General features: G+C 37.9%; 1 protein-coding gene across 16 annotated transcripts in view; it reads right to left on the bottom strand.

Moving 5' to 3' along the window:
- Nucleotides 1-9,594: 9,594 nt before the first annotated feature.
- EVI5 (ecotropic viral integration site 5) overlaps nt 9,595-21,177 on the bottom strand; it is a 248,899-nt gene continuing 237,316 nt past the window's right edge. For 15 of the 16 annotated variants that reach the window (XM_078451656.2, XM_078451660.2, XM_078451658.2 and 12 more), the window contains one exon: nt 9,595-13,220. In XM_078451656.2, coding sequence (XP_078307782.1) covers nt 12,909-13,220 — 312 coding nt within the window. In that variant the 3' untranslated portion in view covers nt 9,595-12,908. The remainder of the gene's footprint in view (nt 13,221-21,177) is intronic. The other variant, XM_078451667.2, reaches the window with a different exon arrangement.

The following is a 21,177-nucleotide window of genomic DNA, read 5'->3' as shown; positions in this document are numbered from 1 at the left end:
GATGAAGATGAGAAAAATTCCATCACTCAGTAGCTATATAATCTTAGGTAAGTGGCTTAGACTTTTTGTGCATCAATTTCCTCATCTGAAAAGTGAATTACACTATTGTGAGGATTAAATGACTTAACATACAAAAAGTACTTGGCTAAATGCAATGCAGCACCCTGGTTTAGATCCTGGAATAGAGAAAAATGACATTTGTAGGAAACAGGTGGCATCTAAAAGTCTATAGTTTAGTTAAAACTAACATACCATTGGGTGGCTCAGTCAGTTGAGGGACTGGCACTTGATCTCAGCTCAGGTCATGATCTCACCATTTGTGAGTTCCAGCCCTGCATCAGGCTTTGTGTTGACAGCCCAGAGTGTGACTGAGTCTCTCTCTCTCTTTCTCCATCTGCCCCTCCTCTGCTCTCTCTCTTTCAAATAAATAGCATTAAAAAAAAACCTATCATACCATTAATAATTTCTTATTTTGACAAATGTTCTCTATTTATGTTAGACATTAGGTGAACCTGGGTGAAGTTTATAGGGGAACTCTACTGTCTTTGTAATTTTTCTATAAATTTAAAATTATTCCAAAATAAAGGTTTATATTAAAAAAGTACTTCACCCCTACCTCATACCATATACAAAATGGATCATCAATCTAATTTTAAGAGCTAAACTCTCAAAATCCTAGAACAAAATATAGGGACCTTAAATTAGGCAATAGTTTCTTAGATATGACACCAAAAGTAAAAGCAACCAGAGGAAACATAGACAAAATGGATTTCATTAATATTAAACACTTTTGTGCTTCAAAGGACACCATTTGGAAAGTGAAAAGACACCTCACAGAATAGGAGACAATATTTGCAAATCATACATGATAAGGGACTCATATGCAGAATAAAGAATCTTACAATTCAAAGGGCATCTGGGGGGCTCAGCTGGTTAAGTGTCCAACTTTGGCCCACGTCATGATCTCGCAGTCTGTGAGTCCCATGTTGGGCTCTTGTGCTGACAGCTCAGAGCCTGGAGCCTGCTTCAGATTCTGTGTCTCCTTCTCTCTCTACCCCTCCCCACTTGCACTCTGTCTCTCTCTCAAAAATAAACATAAAAAAAATTAGAAAAGAATCTTACAACTCAACAACAACAACAAACCCAACCTAATTAAAAATGCATAAGGGATACAGACTTCAAGCTATACTACAAAGCTGTAACCATCAAGACAGTATGGTACTGGCACAAGAACAGACACTCAGATCAATGGAACAGAATAGAGAACCCAGAAATGGACCCACAAACGTATGGCCAACTAATCTTTGACAAAGCAGGAAACAATATCCAATGGAATAAAGAGTCTCTTCAGCAAGTGGTGATGGGAAAACAGAACAGCAACATGCAGAAGAATGAATCTGGACCACTTTCTTACACCATACACAAAAATAAACTCAAAATGGATAAAAGACCTCAATGTAAGACAGGAAGCCATCAAAATCCTCAAGAATAAAGCAGGCAAAAACTTCTTTGATTCTGGCCACAGCAACTTCTTACTCAACACGTCTCTGGAGGCAAGGGAAACAAAAGCAAAAATGAACTACTTGGACCTCATCAAAATAAAAAGCTTCTGCACAGCGAAGGAAACAATCAGCAAAACTAAAAGGCAACTGACGGAATGGGAGAAGATATTTGCAAATGACATATCAGATAAAGGGTTAGTATCCAAAATCTATAAAGAACTTATCAAACACAACACCCAAAACACAAAGAATCCAGTGAAGAAATGGGCAAAAGACACGAATAGACACTTCTCCAAAGAATACGTCCAGATGGCCGACACATGAAAAAATGCTCAACATCACTCATCATCAGGGAAATACAAATCAAAACCACAATGAGATACCACCTTACACCTGTCAGAATGGCTAACATGAACAACTCAGGCAACAACAGATGTTGGCGAAGATGCGGAGAAAGAGGATCTCTTTTGCATTGTTGGTGGCAATGCAAGCTGGTGCAGCCACTCTGGAAAACAGTCTGGAGGTTCCTCAAAAAACCAAAAATAGAACTACCCTACGACCTACCAATTGCACTACTAGGCATTTATCCAAGGGATACAGGTGTGCTGTCTTGAAGGGACACATGCACCCCAATGTTTATAGCAGCACTATTAACAATAGCCAAAGTATGGAAAGAGCCCAAATGTCCATCGATGGATGAATGGATAAAGAATATATATATATGTTGGAGTATTATATACACATACACACAATGGAGTATTACTCGGCAATTACAAAGAATGAAATCTTGCCATTTGCAACTATGTGGATGGAACTGGAGGGTATTATGCTAAGTGAAATTAGAGAAAGACAAAAATGATATGACTTCACTCATATGAGGACTTTAAGAGACAAAACAGATGAACATAAGGGAAGGGAAACAAAAATAATAGAAAAACAGGGAGGGGAACAAAACAGAAGAGACTCATAAATATGGAGAACAAACTGAGGGTTGCTGGAGGGGTTGTGGGAGGGGGGATGGGCTAAATGGGTAAGGAGCACTAAGGAATCTACTCCTGAAATCATTGTTGCACTATATGTTAACTATGCTAACTAAACTTTGGATGTAAGTTTTAAAAAATAAAAAATAAAATTTAAAAAATGCATAAGGGATTTATTTATTTCTAATTTGTATTTATTCTTGAGAGAGAGAAAGTGCAGGCGCACATGTGAGAGCATGGGGTGGGGCAGAGAGAGAGGGAGAGAGAGAGAACCCCAAGCAGGCTCTGTGCTGACAGCACGATGCAGGGCTCGAACTCACAAGCTGTGAGATCAGGACCTGAGTTGAAATCAAGAGTCGGATACTTAAATGACTGAGCCACCCATGCACCCCAATGCATAAGAGATTTAAATAGACATTTCCAAAAAAGATATACAAGGGGTCATTTAGCACATGAAAAGATGCCCAACATCATTAGTCATTAGGGAAATGAAAATCAAAACCACAATAAGATACTATTTCACACCTACCTGGATGCCTAAAATAAAAAGGACAATAAGTATTGAAGGAATAGAGAAATTAGAACTCTCATACATTGTTGGTGGAATTGTAAAATACTGCAGACACTTAAAACAATTTGGTAATTCCTCAAAATGTTACCAAAAAACAGAGTTACCATACGACCCAGAAATTGCACTTTTAAGCATACATCCAAGAGAATTGAAAAACCTATATCCACAAAGAAATGTGTACAAAAATGTTCACAGTGGCATCATTCATGATAGCAAAGAACTAGTAACAGTCCAAATGTTTTTCAAGTGACGAATGGATAAACAAATGTGGTGTACCCACACACTGGACTATTATTTGGGGGAAAAAAGGGAATGAGATATTAATACATGCTACAATATGAACGAGTCTCAAAAACATGCTAAGTGAATCACACACAAAAGGTTATATATTGTATAATTCCGTCTATGTGAAATGTCTCAAATAGACAAATCTATAGAAACAAAGTAGACTAGTAACTGCCTACTAATAGTAGGGACTGAGGGAAGGCGAGAATAGAGAGTGACCACTAATGAGTGTGGGGTTTCTTTTTGGGGGTGATGAAAATATTCTGAAATTGATGTGAATTTTCTGAAATTCGTGAGCCACTGTCATTAGTGATGATGGTTGAATAACTCTGTGAGTATACTAAAAATCGTGTAATTGTATACTCCAGAAGGCCAATTTTTTCGGTGTGTGAATTATATCATAATAAAGTCATTATTTAAAAAATGTATTTAGGGGGCGCCTGGGTGGCTCAGTCAGTTAAGCGGTCATGATCTCGCGGTCCGTGAGTTGGAGCCCCGCGTTGTCGGGCTCTGTGCTGACAGCTCAGAACCTAGAGCCTGTTTCAGATTCTGTGTCTCCCTCTCTCTGACCCTCCCCCGTTCATGCTCTGTCTCTCTCTGTCTCAAAAATAAATAAACATTAAAAAAAATGTATTTAGAATAGTTAACATAGTAAGTACCATGTTTCCAAATATTCACTTCTTTCTGGGGGAGTCTGAATCATGTGACTTACCTTAGCTAATGAAATATGGATGGAAGTGATATAGATCACTTCCTAGCCAAAGTTTGGGGAACCATATCACTCATGTTGTTCAACATGTCACTCTTCCCTTTGCCATAACAATCAGCAATGTTCAAAATAGAAGTGGCTTTACCAGCCTGGGTCCTAGAGTAAAAACAATGTAGAGCAGAGCAGCGGGCAACTTTTGACGGACACGTAGCATGAGTGAGAAAAGATGTTGTAAGCCATTTTAGGGTATGTGATTTTAGGGCGTGTGGTAACAACAATAATGACAACAGAAAGAACAAGAACAACTAATATTATTACCCACCACCGGCAGAAATTAGGAAATAGAGACTGTCAGGCCAGCACTTCAAATCAGTAACTATTTTCTGAGTGGCCTGTATTGATTGGTTCTGGGGATTCAGAGAGAGATGCCATGCACAATTTCTCATTAGCTAACATCGATTGAGCACTTACTGAGTTACTATGTGCCCAGCCCTTTTGGGCTTTGGCACATGTGTTGTCTCCAGTCTCACCAAAGAGCAGTTTGGTGATGAACAAGAAGCTTCTCCAATTTTGACCCACAAATAGACAATTCTATTTTAGAGAAATTAGTGAAGCAAATGAAAGGCTGTGGGATCCGTTTAAAATAGCCACAGAGTGTCAAGGGCTGTGAGCCAGACCAAACAGCACACCTTCCCACACGCCCCACTTGGGCCTGTGATTACTCAAATCCCAGCATTGGCCCAGGCTGCTGCCCACCGGGAACACAACTGGAAGGTAGTTTTCCAGGAAAGGGCAGAGCTAGACTGTATCTGGGGGGAGATGCATGACATTTTTCTTCATATTTATAAATTTATGTTTAACATCATGACTCCCCACTGTTTGGTTTTCCACCTCCTCACCTGGCAGTTTGCTTTTGCAGCACTGGCGGGAGCTCAGTCAGGCTGAGGAGGCAGGGGAGAGACATGGCTCAGAGACTCCTTTAGGCTGAGCAGCCTAAGCCTGACCAGAAGCTTATCTGGTAGTAAGGAGGCTGCAGAGATGAACATTTATTAAGGCACCAAAAGTTTTAAACTCTGTAAATGGAGCATAGTTGGTACAGTCCTGTGCTCTGGTGAAGGAACAGGGGCAGAAGCTGGACCTTGAAGCATATAAAACAGATGTGACAATGCAGGACAGTGGGGTATATACATGCGGTCCCTTCTACTCATGGGGAAGAGTCAGCCTCATGGAGGTTAGGCAGAGTATCTTGAAGGGAGCTATACAGCAAACACCAAGAGGGGCACCTAGTCCAGTCCTGGAGTGGGAGGGGCAGAGACCAGAAAAGCCTCTGCCGGAAGAGGAAGAAGAGTCCTTGGCTGGGTAGGAGACACCAGGCTCAAGGCACGGTGACTTGACTGTTTGTTCTGCTCCCATCTGCTGTGAAGGGCTGTGTGCAGTGGCTGCTGTCCCACCCCCTGAAGCAGAGGCAGGGAACAGTTAGGGGCTCCCAGGTGCATCTCAACTGCCACAGCATCTCTCGGCCTTGGAGTCTCTCATGTGTACAGTATGCATTTCCTTTAAAAAAAAATTAGAGAAATATCTTTAAAGCCAACTAGTTTCTTTCCACCTGGCCCCGATCTCTCCTGTTACTGAGGACAGCCTCAGAAAAGATCCCTCGCAGCCTCTGAAAAAGCGGCCAGCCTGGGTGACAGATCTTACATGGACACAATAGCAGCTACCTTCTGAGAGTCGACTAAGGAGGATTTAGAATGGTTCTCTGGGCCTGAGATCCCACACACTGCTTGAAGATGTTTCATTTCTAGATATCTTTGGTGAAATCTAGAGTGCAAGGAGGGCTGTGACCACACACTCAAATCAGGAGATATTAGCACCTATGTATGAGCAGGTCATTGGATAGGAGACAGTGGGGCACACTAGGCAGTCGTGACAGGGATCATAGGCCCTGCCATGGTGCAATATGGGGCTTCTGGGTGGGCAGGGAGCAGGGAAGAGGTCAAAGGAGACCATTCCCCCATTCTGGACAATAACCTTTGAATTCCCACGATATTGTATCTGTACACTTACATCTCTCATTCCACGTGTGAAGACAGGAGGTGGTCTGGTTCCTCTTTGGCCTCATCAGTGCCTGCCTGATGTCTTGTGCGAAAGCAGTATTCAGTAATTAGAGGTCTCTGGGGCTAGGCTGGCTGCACTGGGATTCTGGATTTCCCCCTGGTATTTGTTTCCAAAGATGTTTATCCCATTTTAATAATAAACAAACTGAAGTGTAATGATTTACTCAACTACTCATTCATTCATTCATTCATTCAAGAAATATTTATTGTGAGCCAAGGCACTATCCTAACTGGGGATAGAGATAAAACCGTAATGTTTTTATTCTCGTGTGGGTAGACGAGAACAAATGAAAATGTAAAATGTATACAACGTCACATAGTTGTCAGAGCTATGGAGAAAAATAAACCCGGGAAGACACTTAAAAAGGAATGGTCAGGTAAGGCCTCCTATGTGGGTGATACCTGAGCAGAAACCAGGAGGCGGTGGGGAGCTAGCCTTGTGGGAATGCACCCAAACACCATTCCAGGAAGGGCAAGCCTCTGGATGGGAGTAAGGTGTTTAAGGAGCAGCAAGGAGGCCATAGAATTCTGTGATTTGTTGGGGTTTCTACAACACAAACTGGAGCCACAGTAGTTAGAAATCTACATCTAAAAAAATTTTTTTTCAGTAGTTTTATAACTACTCAGATTTTTTTTTAATTTTAATGTTTATTTATTATTGAAAGACAGAGAGACAGAGCATGAGCATGGGAGGGGAAGAAAGAGGGGAGACACAGAATCTGAAACAGGCTCCAGGCTCTGAGCTGTCAGCACAGAGCCCGATGTGGGGCTCGAACCCACAAACTGCGAGATCATGACCTGAGCTGAAGTCAGACACTCAACCAACTGAGCCACCCAGGTGCCCCTATAAGTACTCAGATTTTAGGTTTTTTTCCCCCTTCGATATATCTTTATTTGAACATATTTAATTATAAGCTGACTTTATTAACATGCCTAACTTTTACCATTTTAACAATTTTTAAGCATACCATTCAGCAGCATTACATTCTGTGTTGTGCAGCCATCACTACTATCCATTTCCATAACTTTCTCATCACCCCAAAAATGTCTGTATCTGTTAAACACTAACTCCCCTTTCCCCTACACCCTTATCCCTTGTAACATCTACTTTATTTCTGTCTCTTTGGATTTGTTATTCTAGGTACTTCCTATCAGTGGAAACATATTATGTATTGAGCTTATTTTATTTAGCATGTTCTCAAGGTTCATCCATATAGTACATCCATGTAATACTCCATTATAGTATGCATTAGAATTTCATTTTATAGTTAAGTAATATTCCATTGTATGTATGCTGCATTTTATTTACTTTCATCTGTTTATAATGGTTATGAGTGTAGAGCCTACTTAAGATTTTTTCTCTCTCCCTCTGCCCCTCTTCCTAGCTCAAACACTCTCAAAATAATAATAATAATAAAAATAATAATGGTCATGTTGTTTCTACCTTTTGGCTATTGTGAATAATACTGTTATGAACACACTGGTGTACAAATATCTGTTTGAATCTCTATTTATTTATTTACATTTATTTATTTTTGAGAAACAGTGAGACAAAGCATGAGCAGGAGAGGGGCAGAGAGAGAAGGAGACACAGAATCTGAGGCAGGCTCCAGGCTCTGAGCAAGCGGTCAGCACAGAGCCTGATGCGGGGCTGGAACCCACGAACTGTGAGATCATGACCTGAGCCTAAGTCAGACGCTCAACCGACTGAGCCACCCAGGCGCCCCATGAATCTCTTTAGTATATACCTAGAAGTGGAATTGCTGAATCATATGGTAATTCTGTTCAACTTTTCTGAGGAACTGCCAGAACTTTTCACAATGGCTGCACCACTTTACATTCCCAACAATGTATGAGTTCCAATTTTTCCATATCCTTGCCAACACTTTCTTTTTTAATTGCCATCCTAATAAGTGTGAACTGGCACCTTATGGCTCAGGTGTTACTTTTCATACTGACTACTACAAAGAGTCAAAATTTGCAATCTATCTTCAATAAATGTATATATTTTTAGTTTGGGTTCTACTGGTTGTTTTTTGACCCACTTCTAAATTTATACCACAAATCGTCAACCAGCAGTGATTTCCATTCTCCCTCCTCCTTACAGGGCACATCGGCAACAACTGGAGACCTTTTGGGTTGTCACAACTGAAGGAGGGGTGGTTACTAGAAATCTAGTGGGTAGAAGCCAAGGATGCTACTAGACATCCCTATGATGTACAGGACAGCTTCCTGCCACAATTTGGCCTCAAAAGTCAATAGTGTCAAGGTGGACAGACTCTGGATTATGACTATCTTGTCATATATCATATACCTTTATAAAGTGTCTTAAACCCTTTAGGAATAAAGCAGAATATATAGTGAACTACTGCTTCTGAACTAAATGATATTAACATTGTGATAAAGATGCAGAAAGCATAACTTTCTTTTCACAATAGCACATTCAAATTAGATATCTGAATATATTTAACTTAGTTGCTAATCAATCACCTAAAATGCAATGTGAGATGAAAATATCACTATTAATATTTTCAAACAGCATGTTTCTTGAAGAAAGTAACAAATCTAGGTATGTTACCTTTCACTAAATTGAAAAATGTCATGTACCAGGCTCTGTGTTTGGCACTAATTATACATGGGTGGGCCAGGCAGATATGGTCCCTCTACCCACGGAACACAAACCTCATTAGTGAATATGTGATATTAAGCCACGCATTTTTTAACAGTGTTTTCATGCCTCTCCCCTTTTAGGTTGAATCGTTTAAGGAAACAGAAATTCTTATAAAATGAAAAACTTTAATAATTGTTTAAAGCAAAGGCACAAGTAAACATTTCAGGTTATCATACAATGTTATAATAAGAAATTCCAACAGTAAAATGAAAAACATTACAATTGTGCATCTCTATAGTATATCTAATGCATTATTCTATCATCTTTTCTTTGGAGTGAAAAGAAAGGATAGGTACGGTACATCAATGAAAATGTGATGTAAAAAGTTGGATATAAATAGCATCCACTCCACTTTTAACCAGGAATTTTAATTTCAGGAAAATGAATTCAATTAAAATTAATTAGTTTAAAAAACTGTTTTGTTAATGATAGAGCAGCAATAACTTTCAGGCTAAAGTACACTTTTAATAAAGTAAACCTACGATTTCATAAACCATTAGCTGTTGACGTCTGGTACTACGCAATAATCAAGCTGGCCACGAAAGGGCTTTACCAAAATACGATTCATATACTTATTTTACTTTAAATCTGAAAATTTTAATGTATTATGTAAAAGATAAAGGAGAATATGGAACCAATTCATTTATGATGCTAGAAATAAAATACTTTAAAAGGCCTAGACTTTGTTTTCAAAGGCACTATCTGGAGAGTAACAAGCTGCAAGCTCTGAGCTAAGACAAAGTTGGTTTTTTTTCTTCCAAACTAGCCTGCCAGTTAATTGAGACTTGATGTCTCAATTAATCATCAAACACTGAGTATGTAATATCCATTAGGGAAGAAATTGTGCAATGTTTTATCTTTGACTGCTTTTTTCAGGAAGAAAAATTTACCAATGATTTTTAAAAGGCTGTTGAAATATTTGCTTGATCTAAAAGTTCTGTTTCATCACCTCAATGCAATTTCCACTTTATTCAGATCACCTGTAGCCTCTACCTTTAGCGTTTCAACCTAGATAGCAATGACATGAAGGTAGCTATCCTGAGAGAGTACTTTTTTGTGTGAGTTTGTTATTTTATTCACTTTTTCCTCCCTGAATATTCTTCAACTCTAGGTGTTTAACTGAGTAACATTTAAATGACACAAAGTACCAGAGACTAAATAAAATCTATCAAGAGAACACTTTCCAATACCTCAGAAGTCTTAATTTGAATGTCAAATTAGGGCATAGTAACCTATTGCATCCAAAAAACCAGGAAGATTTTAAACCTTTCTAAGGAGTATTTGAATCAAAGCTCTTGCATGAGACGATTGTTGTTTCTATTTTTTCACTGTCCAAATTATAAGAATATCATTGGATTAAGGTTTATTTACCATGATTCTTTTAAAACCTAATTCCTAACCAGAAAACAGTACTTAGAAAATGCTCTGAGAATATCTTTCAAATTTACCACAATTCTAGAAAGAGGTCCTTAACGTCAAATTAAAACATTGACTCATTGAGGCATACCCTAAAGGTCAATATGCATGCTTGAAAGAACAGTGCTGGGATTCTGGAATTCTTCCCTGTCTTTCTCCATTTCCAAAGGTACAGACATCCTTCCAAAATTTTCGGTGGCATCAAAGACTTCATGATATAAAATAGCTGGAACATTTTCCATTTTGAATAGTTATGAGTTTAAGAATCACTAGGACATTTTAGGCTTCCAAACCATTAGTTCAACAGCAAAAGCAAATAGTTCAATCTTCTACTAAGACAAACTTAAGAATTAACCTACATTTTACAGTATCTAAACCAAGGGCCCACAGACTTTTTCTCTGAAGTGCCAGATAGTAGTTATTTTAGACTGTTTGTACCATACAGTCTCTGTTGAAACTACCCAAGTCTGCCATCGTAGCACAAAAGCAGCCATAGACTATATGTAAATGGATAAGCATGGAGGTAAGGTCCAAAAAATTTTATGTATTGACACAATTTCATATGATTTTCATGTGACACAACGTTATTGTGTTTTTGATTTTTCTCCCCAAGTATTTAAAAATTAAAAACCACTCTTATTTTTGTGGGTCATGTAAAAACAGGAAGCTGGCTCAAATAGGCTCATGGGGTGTAGCTGCTGACTCTTGGTCTAGATCATTTAGATTTCTTAATGTGGGGGTCAAAGCAATCATGTAGCCATGACTCATCTCATTTTACCTGGGCATCAAGAGCCTCTAGGCTAACAGTACTGAACCCCAAAAGAGAATCCCAAAAGCACCGGTCAGATGATTCTAGTAACAGTATCTACACTCATAAGCTGTGTAGAGTTTATGAGTGTTGATACTAATATCTATACATAGATACAGATCTATATATATTCAGGAAACATTTCAATCACATTGTCAGAAAAGTAGAGAATTGAGAAATCCATTAGCTGAGGCTTTTCAGCTTGGTGTCAGACATATCGATTAACATTTTGGCTCTGCTACTTACTAATTTGTGACCACAGGTAAATTAATCACTAGAATTTAACCTGGTGATATGGACAAAACAGGCATATTTTCAAGCTTGTTTCTCAAGCCTACAAAGGGCTTGCTGGAAAAGCCTACTCCGTGATATACCATAAGGCTTAACTCCTAGTTTTAGGTACAAAACTATTTTGTCTTTTCTACTCCATTCTGTCATATAAATTTTTTTCCTGCATGCAACATATTGTGCAAAGTTGCATCTCCATATATACAGAATTCTACTTTCCTCTTATCCTTGAAGGCCATTTTTTTCATAGGCTGAAGAAAATGAGAGTGGAAAGCATCCAGTCAACACATTCTTGTTATCTTTACACAATCTAAGTGTAATTTGGTATTCCACCAATCTATCAATGACAGGCATTCAGATTTCTAGGAAAAAAGTCTAGACGATAAAAATGAAGAACTGGTAGGAAAGAATTCTTATGGCTTCATCTATGGATTAGTAACAAGAGAATCTGAAGATAATGCTTGTAGATTATTTGCAGATATAATTTTTGTGTATCTTGGACATCAGTCCATTGCTTAAATTATATTAAGTAGATATTAGCACTAAGTAATATGTGCTATAACCTCTTTAATCATGAAAAATTTATTAGTTATATACACATGAAGTAAAATATGTCACCAATAGTGTTTTTGAAGCAAGCATTAGTTAACTTATGAATCTGCTAGTGTTGAATACTAAGCAAAATACTAAAGCTATTAAAATATTAGTGTTTGGTTTCATTATCAATTTTCTTTTAACCTATTATTTACAGAAGTCCTGTTAGAATGCTGAAGGCAGTCATTTTGCAACACATATATTCTCCATATAAAATGATGTTCAGTGCTGGGTGATACAGATTTATAAATATGGACAACACAATTTATTTGTAGTTAACCTACTACTCTGACCAGTAGGCAACGCATGGAAGCATCATATGTACATAAAAGTTAGAAATTAAAACAAAACTTAAAACTCTCAAGACAGACGACCATAATTTTGTGTTTGTAAAATTATATGGAAAAAAAGCCTTTGTGGTTGGGAGCTTTCAGTGGCCCACTACTAAAATAGTAACTTTAACTGGAAAAAAAAATTCCCCCAACACAAAAACACAAGATAAATTATATGTATATCTTGGTCAAATGTTTATAGACAGCTGCTATGAAAACAAATTGATAAACATAATTTGTTGAATGAGCGTGAAATATTGCACAAAAGCAGTTTTGTCTGAAGAAAATCCAATTTTCCATTGTTCTGAACTTGAAAATGCTTCCCACATATAGACATAATTGAATTTTCTAAATAAGAAACATTAATATTCAGTAATACTGTTAGAATCTTATTTTTCCCATTAACCATATTCCAGTCTACTTTATGGCAATGGTAAGTCAGTGGTGAAGATTTGGCAAAGATAAAAAGGCAGACTGTAAAATATATATATATATATATATATATGTATGTATGTATGTATGTATGTATGTATGTATGTATATACGTATGTACATATGAAACAGATATGTTCCAAAAACCCTTAATCATATGATAACCGGTCCCTTAAAAAACCCCACAGTCTAGTTCACAGTGATGGTCAGACAGTGGTTGAGTACGATTCTTTTCTTGGGGACTGCTCCTTTCGAGCCACTTGGTTGCTGTCTCTGGTCTCCAGCACACTGTCTTCTGTTTCGCTTTCACTACCATCTGCCACAGCGGGGTCCAAAGACGTTGGGCCAGATTTTCTGTGCAAAGGAAAACCAACACCACTCTCCTGTAAAGAATTATCTATAAAATCTTCATCAGAGGAATGGAATGATTCATCATCTCCTATTAAATGGTTGACAATGTGGATTCCATCAAAAGGAGGCTGGCCTGAGAAGACCCTCTGTCCTTTTAGGCACCTGAGCTGTCAAAACAAAATCCAAGTTAATATTCTCAACTGGAGGAAACACAAACACCAAGAAAGCAAATGTTTCATGTTTAAAAGAGAAGATGCCTTGATTTCTTTTCCATTTATATATAAAATAGTTACTACTAATTTTTGAGTGCCTCCTATATGTTATGTAATGGGCATATAACTTATTTTAATTGAATGATCACAACAGTCCTATGTGGTAGATTTCATCATCCCCATTTAGAGATTAGGAAATGTAAACTCAGGTAGAATAACTTGCTGAGGACATATTTCAACAACTAACACAACATGGACAATCTTGTTACTGTCCCTGGATTATTTTGAGGTAAATCCCAGACATTCTGTCAGTTTACCTGTAAATATTTCAGCATGCATCTCTAGAAGATATGGACTTAAAGACCATACTCTGAACTATCATACACGCTGACTTTTGAGAGCGTGACTCCATAATTCTGTTACAAAAGATGAAAATTTGCTATGAGTCTCCATCCTATTATAATATCCCAAAGACAACCAAAGACTCACTCAGGGCAGGAATGCTTCGTCCCACTAGTGACATTTCTCTCTGCATGGAAGGAATGCCAGTAATATATCATTTTGCCTTCTCTCCCCTACTCCTCCTTAGGGAGAAGGAGCAACTTCTCTCATGAGGCAAGAGGGGAGAAGAATGACATGTATTGCTCACCTATTTCTCTTCTCTTTCCACGTTGCAGAGCCAACTTTTGGCTATCCCAGGAGTTTCACACAGCCAGACCTTCACATGGGAAGGGCTGTGGATGTTATACGCTACCTGTTACTGGGTGGGAAAGTCTAATTCTAGAGCTCAGCAATGAAAAACCCATTGTTGTCATACTTCTAAACCACATTTTCCAAAACCAGCTTTATCAGGATTAGAAGTGATTTCTTTGTATTATCTCCCACTTCTTTGCCTAAGTTCTCACAAATTCCCAAATCCACAACCATGGATCCTACCATTTCTACTACCATATAATTGAGACATCAGCCCTGTTCTCAAAAGCTGAGGTTTTAAATATGAAATTTAATGCTGATATTGTCAGTTGTTTTATTTCTCCCACACACCATGCATTTTCTCCTACAATAGAGCAGAAGAGTTAAAAACAAAAACATTAAGAGAAAAAAACTATCAAAATCTACCTTGACTTGCAAGAATTTTTGCTGAAATACATCCCATGCCTTCTACCCTTACCATTACTATCAACCTTCAACTTTGTTTCTCAGGGACAATTTCCTGGTCACTCGCTATCTTTCAAATCTTAAGATAAAGCCTATGTGAAATATTCAGGAAATGTTACATATACTTTCAAAACTAACGGTTCTGAGAGTAAAGAGATTACAGCCTTGCCATAACACCTCCCAGCTTCCCCGACAGACTTCCAGGAAGAAGTGAAGAAACCTCAGCACTTCCCTGCTGGTGTGGGAACAATGGGAAACAAGAGGGATGCTGAGACTCAGTACAGCAATGTCTGCCTCAGGCAAACCTTCAACCACAAAGGAAGTCCTATGCCCTAAGTCAAGAGAACGAAATTACAGTGAGGTACAGTGTAATTTAAGTAATACCTTTTCCCCTGGCAGAGCAGAAAGTTTTTAGGGAAACTAAAAGTTTTAAGTTTTTAGGGAAAGGGCACAGAGCACCACAAAGACCTCCCCTTAATTGTGATACCCACTGCATTACTACAACCGCCACGTTCTGATGCAATATCCTATCACCATATTGCAACACATGATTTATAGCTCCAAGTGTTAAATTAAGTCAGTTAATCTCTTCCTTTCTTTTTTCCCAGACCCTTTTGAAGAAATAATATGGAACATGTGTCTTCCTTTTCCCTGGCTGTTACAAAAGGAGTGTGGCAGAGGAACCGCAACTTCCCAATTGTTTGGAAAGCTGTAGCTCTAACAAAATTTATTGCATTTAAAAAACTACAGCCTCATATCAGATGTAATAAGTGACCTCAAACATTATATAAAACTAACTCCAGGTTGAAGGGTTATTTCCTCAATGTCAAGGGGATGAAATTAAAGCTTCTTTACTTGAGAACTGCTAATAAAGAATAGCAACAGCATAAAGGAATTTTGGAGAGAAGAAAAAGGTGAAGGTAAGGGACTGTGGTAAAACTGAAGCTATCCCTTAGTTATATCCTGGACCTAGGAGTGTGCACACCGGTTCTGAGAGGGACAAGGCCTGTATAGGCCCTGAAAGTGGACATTTAGGCAAGGAATTCCAGGGTACTGAGAACCCATAATGCACTCTATAAGGGCCTGAACTTCAGGTCAGGATGTCTGGGGGAATCCTCATCCCATGAAGAGAGGTTTGGCTGGAGGAAGGCCAGAGCTGGGCCTTCTAAAGTGTAAAATCTTGGGTGTCTGGATCTAAGAGCTGTACTGCTGATCCTTATCACAAGACTTTCAGAGCTAATTATATTTAAACAACAAAAACCAGACTATTAATCTTTTCAACCCCACTCCCCCCAAAAAAACTTCCATGGATATTATTATTATTGGTATAAAATCAGATTAGCAAAGCTCAATATACAGTCCACTGATCATCTGCATCAGGATAACCAAGGGTGATTATTAAAAATGCAGAATCTCTCCCCAGATCTAAGGAATCAAAATTCTGAGAATGAAACATTTTTTACAAACATCTCAGAAGATCTTGATACCTCAGTTTGAGAATCACTGTGGTAGATCTTCTGCTCAAACCAAATGGGCCTGAGTGAGAAAGGAGATGATTTACCTGAAATGGAACTCTTAATTATTCACAATAAAAGACCTTCTAAACCATGAACAACTGCCTATGTGGGTGTGGTATATAGAAATGGACACCATCTTTCAGTAGTACAACCAAGCTGTTCTGAGCCAACTCCACTATGTGATGGTTGAAACAAGAAGCTGTCTGTTTATGTGATGACAAAGTGAGCACAAAGAGCAGTTCACTTAAATGTCTTCTCCTGAAACTTTCTCCTGCTATAGGGTAAGGTTTGGCAGCGTATATGTTCAAAAGACCAGAATAATTCTGATGCACATCCCAGAGTAAGGACCACTACCTGATAGGCAGTGTTTTGCTTGGTTGGCTTTGCTTGCTCTTTTGGGTCAGTCATGGGATGAGGAATCTGACAAAAGCTATGGACTCACTCTCTGTCTTGAAAAGTACACATATGTACTTTAGCATACCCTTCTGTGGCCCCTTGTCTTTTCTAATTTTTGGTTAAAGACTGTTGGAACATCATTATAAAACAACAAAACGTAACTTCATGAAATGCCAGTAACACACTCATATTGTGAAAAAGATTTAAAAAGTATTATTTTTCAAGGTGAAATTAGAAATAGGTTTTAAAGTCACTGAATGTGAACGGAAGTACTTTTGAGATTCACCAAGGAAATAGAAGCACCAGGAATCTTTGGAATTTTAAGCAAAGGGACTCTTCTCTGGTGATCTTAGGATTTCCCCCAGAGAAGGCTCTCAGCCAGATCACAGTCAATGAACCCTACCCAGGCATTCAGGACTTCCTGCCAACTTAAGTTCTCCAGGCCTAGAATTTGAGCAGGGAGTCAAATGTTAGCAGACATTTGGGGGGTGGGTGGGAGGGGAAGCATCTAAGAGATGCTGGGGGTAGGGGGAGAGGCAACTAGGAGGAAATAGACTATCTGGGGAAAAGAAAACTCTTTAAAAATTATTTATTTCCTCTGAAGAAACTTCTTCCATGTAAAACAACAACAACAACAAAACAAAAAACAAAAAACAACCTCAGGATAGGCTAAAAAAAAGAGGTTTCAGACATGTATTTCTCTGACCTGAAAGACATGAGCTTTGAGATTAAAAAAGCCTGTCAAGTATCCATCACAGTGGATAAAAGTACACTTATACCATGGTACCTCACAATGAGATTTCAGGACACTGGGAACAAAGAAAAGATAAAGCATCCAGCCAAAACCAAAAACATTTTTTAATATAAAAGTTTAAGAATCACAATGATATTAATTTCTCAACTGTAAAGACAGTAGAGCAGGTTCTTTATAATGCTAAGTAAAAATTTCCAATGTGTATTTTACAAAATTGTAATTATCTTAAAAGATGTCTTAAATACTGGGAATAAGTTAGTGGACTCCTGTGTTGTTTTGTCATCACCTAGCTATTTGGAAGCAAATGAAAAAGGATTTTTATTTTTATATATTTTTTTCTTAATAAATATGATCACATTTATTTTCAATAGTTTTTATTCTGCTACCAGGAATATTTGAGCATGCCTACTATATATAGCCTTGGCCAGCATGACCATTACACATTTTCCTCCATTATAAGAGGCACTATTATTGTCATTGTGTTTCTTTGACTACTGCTGGGATGGTTGAGATTCTCTTTTGTTTTCTTTTTATTCCAGTATAGTTAACATACACTGTTATGTTAGTTTAAGGTGTTAATATAGCGATTCAGCAATTCCATACATCACTCAGGGCTCATCACGATAAACCCTTAATCTCCACTCCTCAATCCCCATCACCTCTTTTACCCATCCCCTAACCCACCTCTCCTCTGCTAACTATCAGTTTGGTCTGTATAGTTAAGAGTCTCTTTCTTGGTTTCTCTCTCTCTAGAAAAAGGATTTTTAAATAACTTTGGCCTACTGAACTAGAAGATGTTTTAGAAAAATATAATACATAATCTAATTCTGTCCTTCAGGTTACTTTATTCTTACACGAGTACATAAAATAACAAGTTTACTGTGTAATAAAATGTTTCCTTCTAATGAATGCCTTCTAATTTCTGTAACATTTAAAAATAACTTGGGATTTTAGGCATTAAGTAGATTTGCCATTTGCCAAATATCAGCTAAAAGAACCAAAACCTACCACAGAGATGATGTGACAGACTAGTAATTTTAGGCTGATTTCTGCAACACAAAATTAACATTTTAAAATAAAGCTTAAATTTAAAGAATGTCTTTCTTTTTTAACAGAATCTATTTTTTTAAGTTTATTTTTATTTATTTTGAGACAGAGATAGAGAGCAAGTGAGGGAGGGGCAGAGAAAGAGGGAGACTGAATCCCAAGCAGGCTCTGCACTGTTAGCACAGAGCCTGATGTAGGGCTCAAACTCCCAAACTGTGAGATCATGACTTGAGCCGAAGTCCAGAGTCAGATGCTTAACTGACTGAGCCACCCAGGCACACCTAAATTTAAAAAAATTCTGTTTGGAATTTCATGTATTAAAAATGATTAGGTACTACTGTCAATGTTTTCAAAAACATCCCCATGATTATCTTATCAGACCTTGGTACTATTACTGTTAGTCTACTGCTTCTTTTGGGTCTAGGCTCTATCATCAGAACAGCAGAAAAGTTTTATTGTAATTGTGCTCCAGTTTTAGACAGGTCTCAAAGTCTGTATCCAGGGAAACTCAGGAGCTTTAACACACATGCAATGAAATATACCTTTAAGAGTGGAATCCTTTCCAGGTCTTTAAGTAGGGTCCTGATTTCTCTCTGAATCCCTGAGTCTGTATCAATTATTTTTTCTGGTTAGAAAGTATCACATGGTATCACACATCAGAAAAGCCCCATTAGAGAGGTGAAGTATGTGCTCAAAGTATGGAGGCAACAGACAGCATAGTAGGTCTGAGGAACTGTCAAAGCAGTTTAATATTAGGCTCTTAGGGATGTGTGAAGATGGGGGATGTGACATACAGGAATCTTAAAGGCATATTGTTAAGTCAAAGAAGTCAATCTGAAAAGGCTACATTAGGGGCGCCTGGGTGGCTCAGTCGGTTAAGCGTCCGACTTCAGCTCAGGTCACGATCTCGCGGTCCGTGAGTTCGAGCCCCGCGTCAGGCTCTGGGCTGATGGCTCAGAGCCTGGAGCCTGCTTCCAATTCTGTGTCTCCCTCTCTCTCTGCCCCTCTCCCGTTCATGCTCTGTCTCTCTCTGTCTCAAAAATAAATAAACGTTAAAAAAAAATAAAAAAAAAAAGGCTACATTAGCGTATGATTCCACCTATATGACATTTTGAAAAAGGCAAAATTATCGAGACAGTACATAGATCAGTGGCTGCCAGAAGTTCAGAGGGAGGGAAGGAATGAATAGGTAGAGAACAAAGGTTTGTTAGGCAGTGCAACTATTTTGTATGACAATGTAATGGCAGACATGTATCATTAAACATTTGTAAAAACCCACAGAATGTACAGTCCAAACAGTGAACCCTAATGTAAATATGGACTTCAGGAATGTATCAATATTGGCTTATCAGTTATAACTTATATATGACACTAGCACAAGATGTTAATATCAGAGGAAACTAAGGGAACCCATTGAAGGAGAATATTCCTGCATTTTCTGGTCAATTTTTCTGTAAATCTAAGACTGTCTTCCATAATAAAGTCTATCAATTAAAAAAACTAGATGTTCTGTGATTTTTTTTTTTTTTGTGGCCACTATACTATAATATCTAAACTGCTTGAGAAAACTCTGAGACTATGTCTGTTCCAAGAAAATGTTTAGGCTCATGTTTTGTGTGTGTGTGTGTGTGTGTGTGTGTGTGTTTGCTTTGTTTGTTTTTAAAGATTGTGTATTTAGGTAATCTCTATACCCAGTGTGGGACTTGAACTCACAACCCTGAGATCAAGATTTGCATGCCTTACCAACTGAGTCAGCCAGGCTCCCCTAGACTTTTTTTTTTTTTTTTTTTTTAAGATAAAACACAGTAAAGCATATGGATTTTAAGTGTACAGGTTGATAAATTTTTACTTATGTATATGCCCATATAACTACCACCCAGATCAAGATATAAAACATTTCCAGTACCCCAGGAGGCCCCCTTGTGTCCTCTCCTCACCTGGGGATTACCTTCAAAGGTAACCACTATTCTGATATCTATCACCAAAGAATAGTTTTGCCTGTTCTCGGACCTAATATAAAGAATCATATGGTATATGCTCATTTGTGTCTGGCTCCTGTTACTCAACATTATGTCTGTGAGATTCACCCATGATGGCATGGATAGCAAAGTTCATTCTTTTTCATAATATTCCATTATGTAAATATGTCACAATTTATTTATTCATCTTATGTTAATGGCCACTTGTGCTGTTTCCAGCCTATTACATATAATGCTGCTATGAATATTCTTATGTTTTTTTGATGAATATAAGCACTCATTTCTCTTGAGTATATACCCAGGAGTATAACTGCTGGGTCATAGAGAATATGTGCATTAAGCTTTAGTAGATATTTCCAAACTATTTTTTAAAGTGTTGTAACATAAGCTCTTTAATTTCTGCAAGAGAACTTTGCCTTACTTTCTGCCAGGTTGGTTGTCAAAGCAAATTAATGGCCCCTTAACTGATCATACTGAGTAACTTCATTATAGATTCTTAGTAGTGGTGGTACAAGTTAGTAAAAGCACTTCTGAAAATGGTTTGACAGTATTTACTAAAGTTGAACATCTACATATCCTATACCTAGAATAGCTAAAATTACAGTTTGCTTGGCACAGTCCTAGATTATACCTGCTGCCACAATGTAATGATTAATGGTATCCTATCTTCATTCTCAAAAGTGTCCTGGTTTTAACAATAAATTGTAACAGTCACCCAGGAATCCCATTCCTAAGCGTATGAACAACAGAAACAAGTATAATACAGACTTGTAATAGGGTTCATGGCAATTTTATTCATAATAATGCCCAATGGAAATAACCCAAATGTTTATAAACTAGTATGATTAAATAAATTATGGTATATTCATACAATGAGACACTATACAGCAACAAAAATGAACGAACAGATTACTGCTGCAGGGAACAATATGGATAAAGCTCACACTGTTTAGCAAAAGAAGCCAAACACAAACAAATGCATTCTGTGTGATTTCATTAGTATAAGGTTAAAAACTAGTCAGTAAGTGGGAAGAATGACAAGAAGACTTCTGAAATGCTGG

The sequence above is a fragment of the Panthera onca genome, chromosome C1 (genome assembly GCF_046562875.1).
Source record: "Panthera onca isolate mPanOnc1 chromosome C1, mPanOnc1 haplotype 2, whole genome shotgun sequence".
Taxonomy (NCBI): Eukaryota; Metazoa; Chordata; class Mammalia; order Carnivora; family Felidae; genus Panthera; species Panthera onca.
The sequence above is the reverse complement of the archived record's forward strand: the minus strand, read 5'-3'. Positions and strand labels throughout refer to the sequence as shown.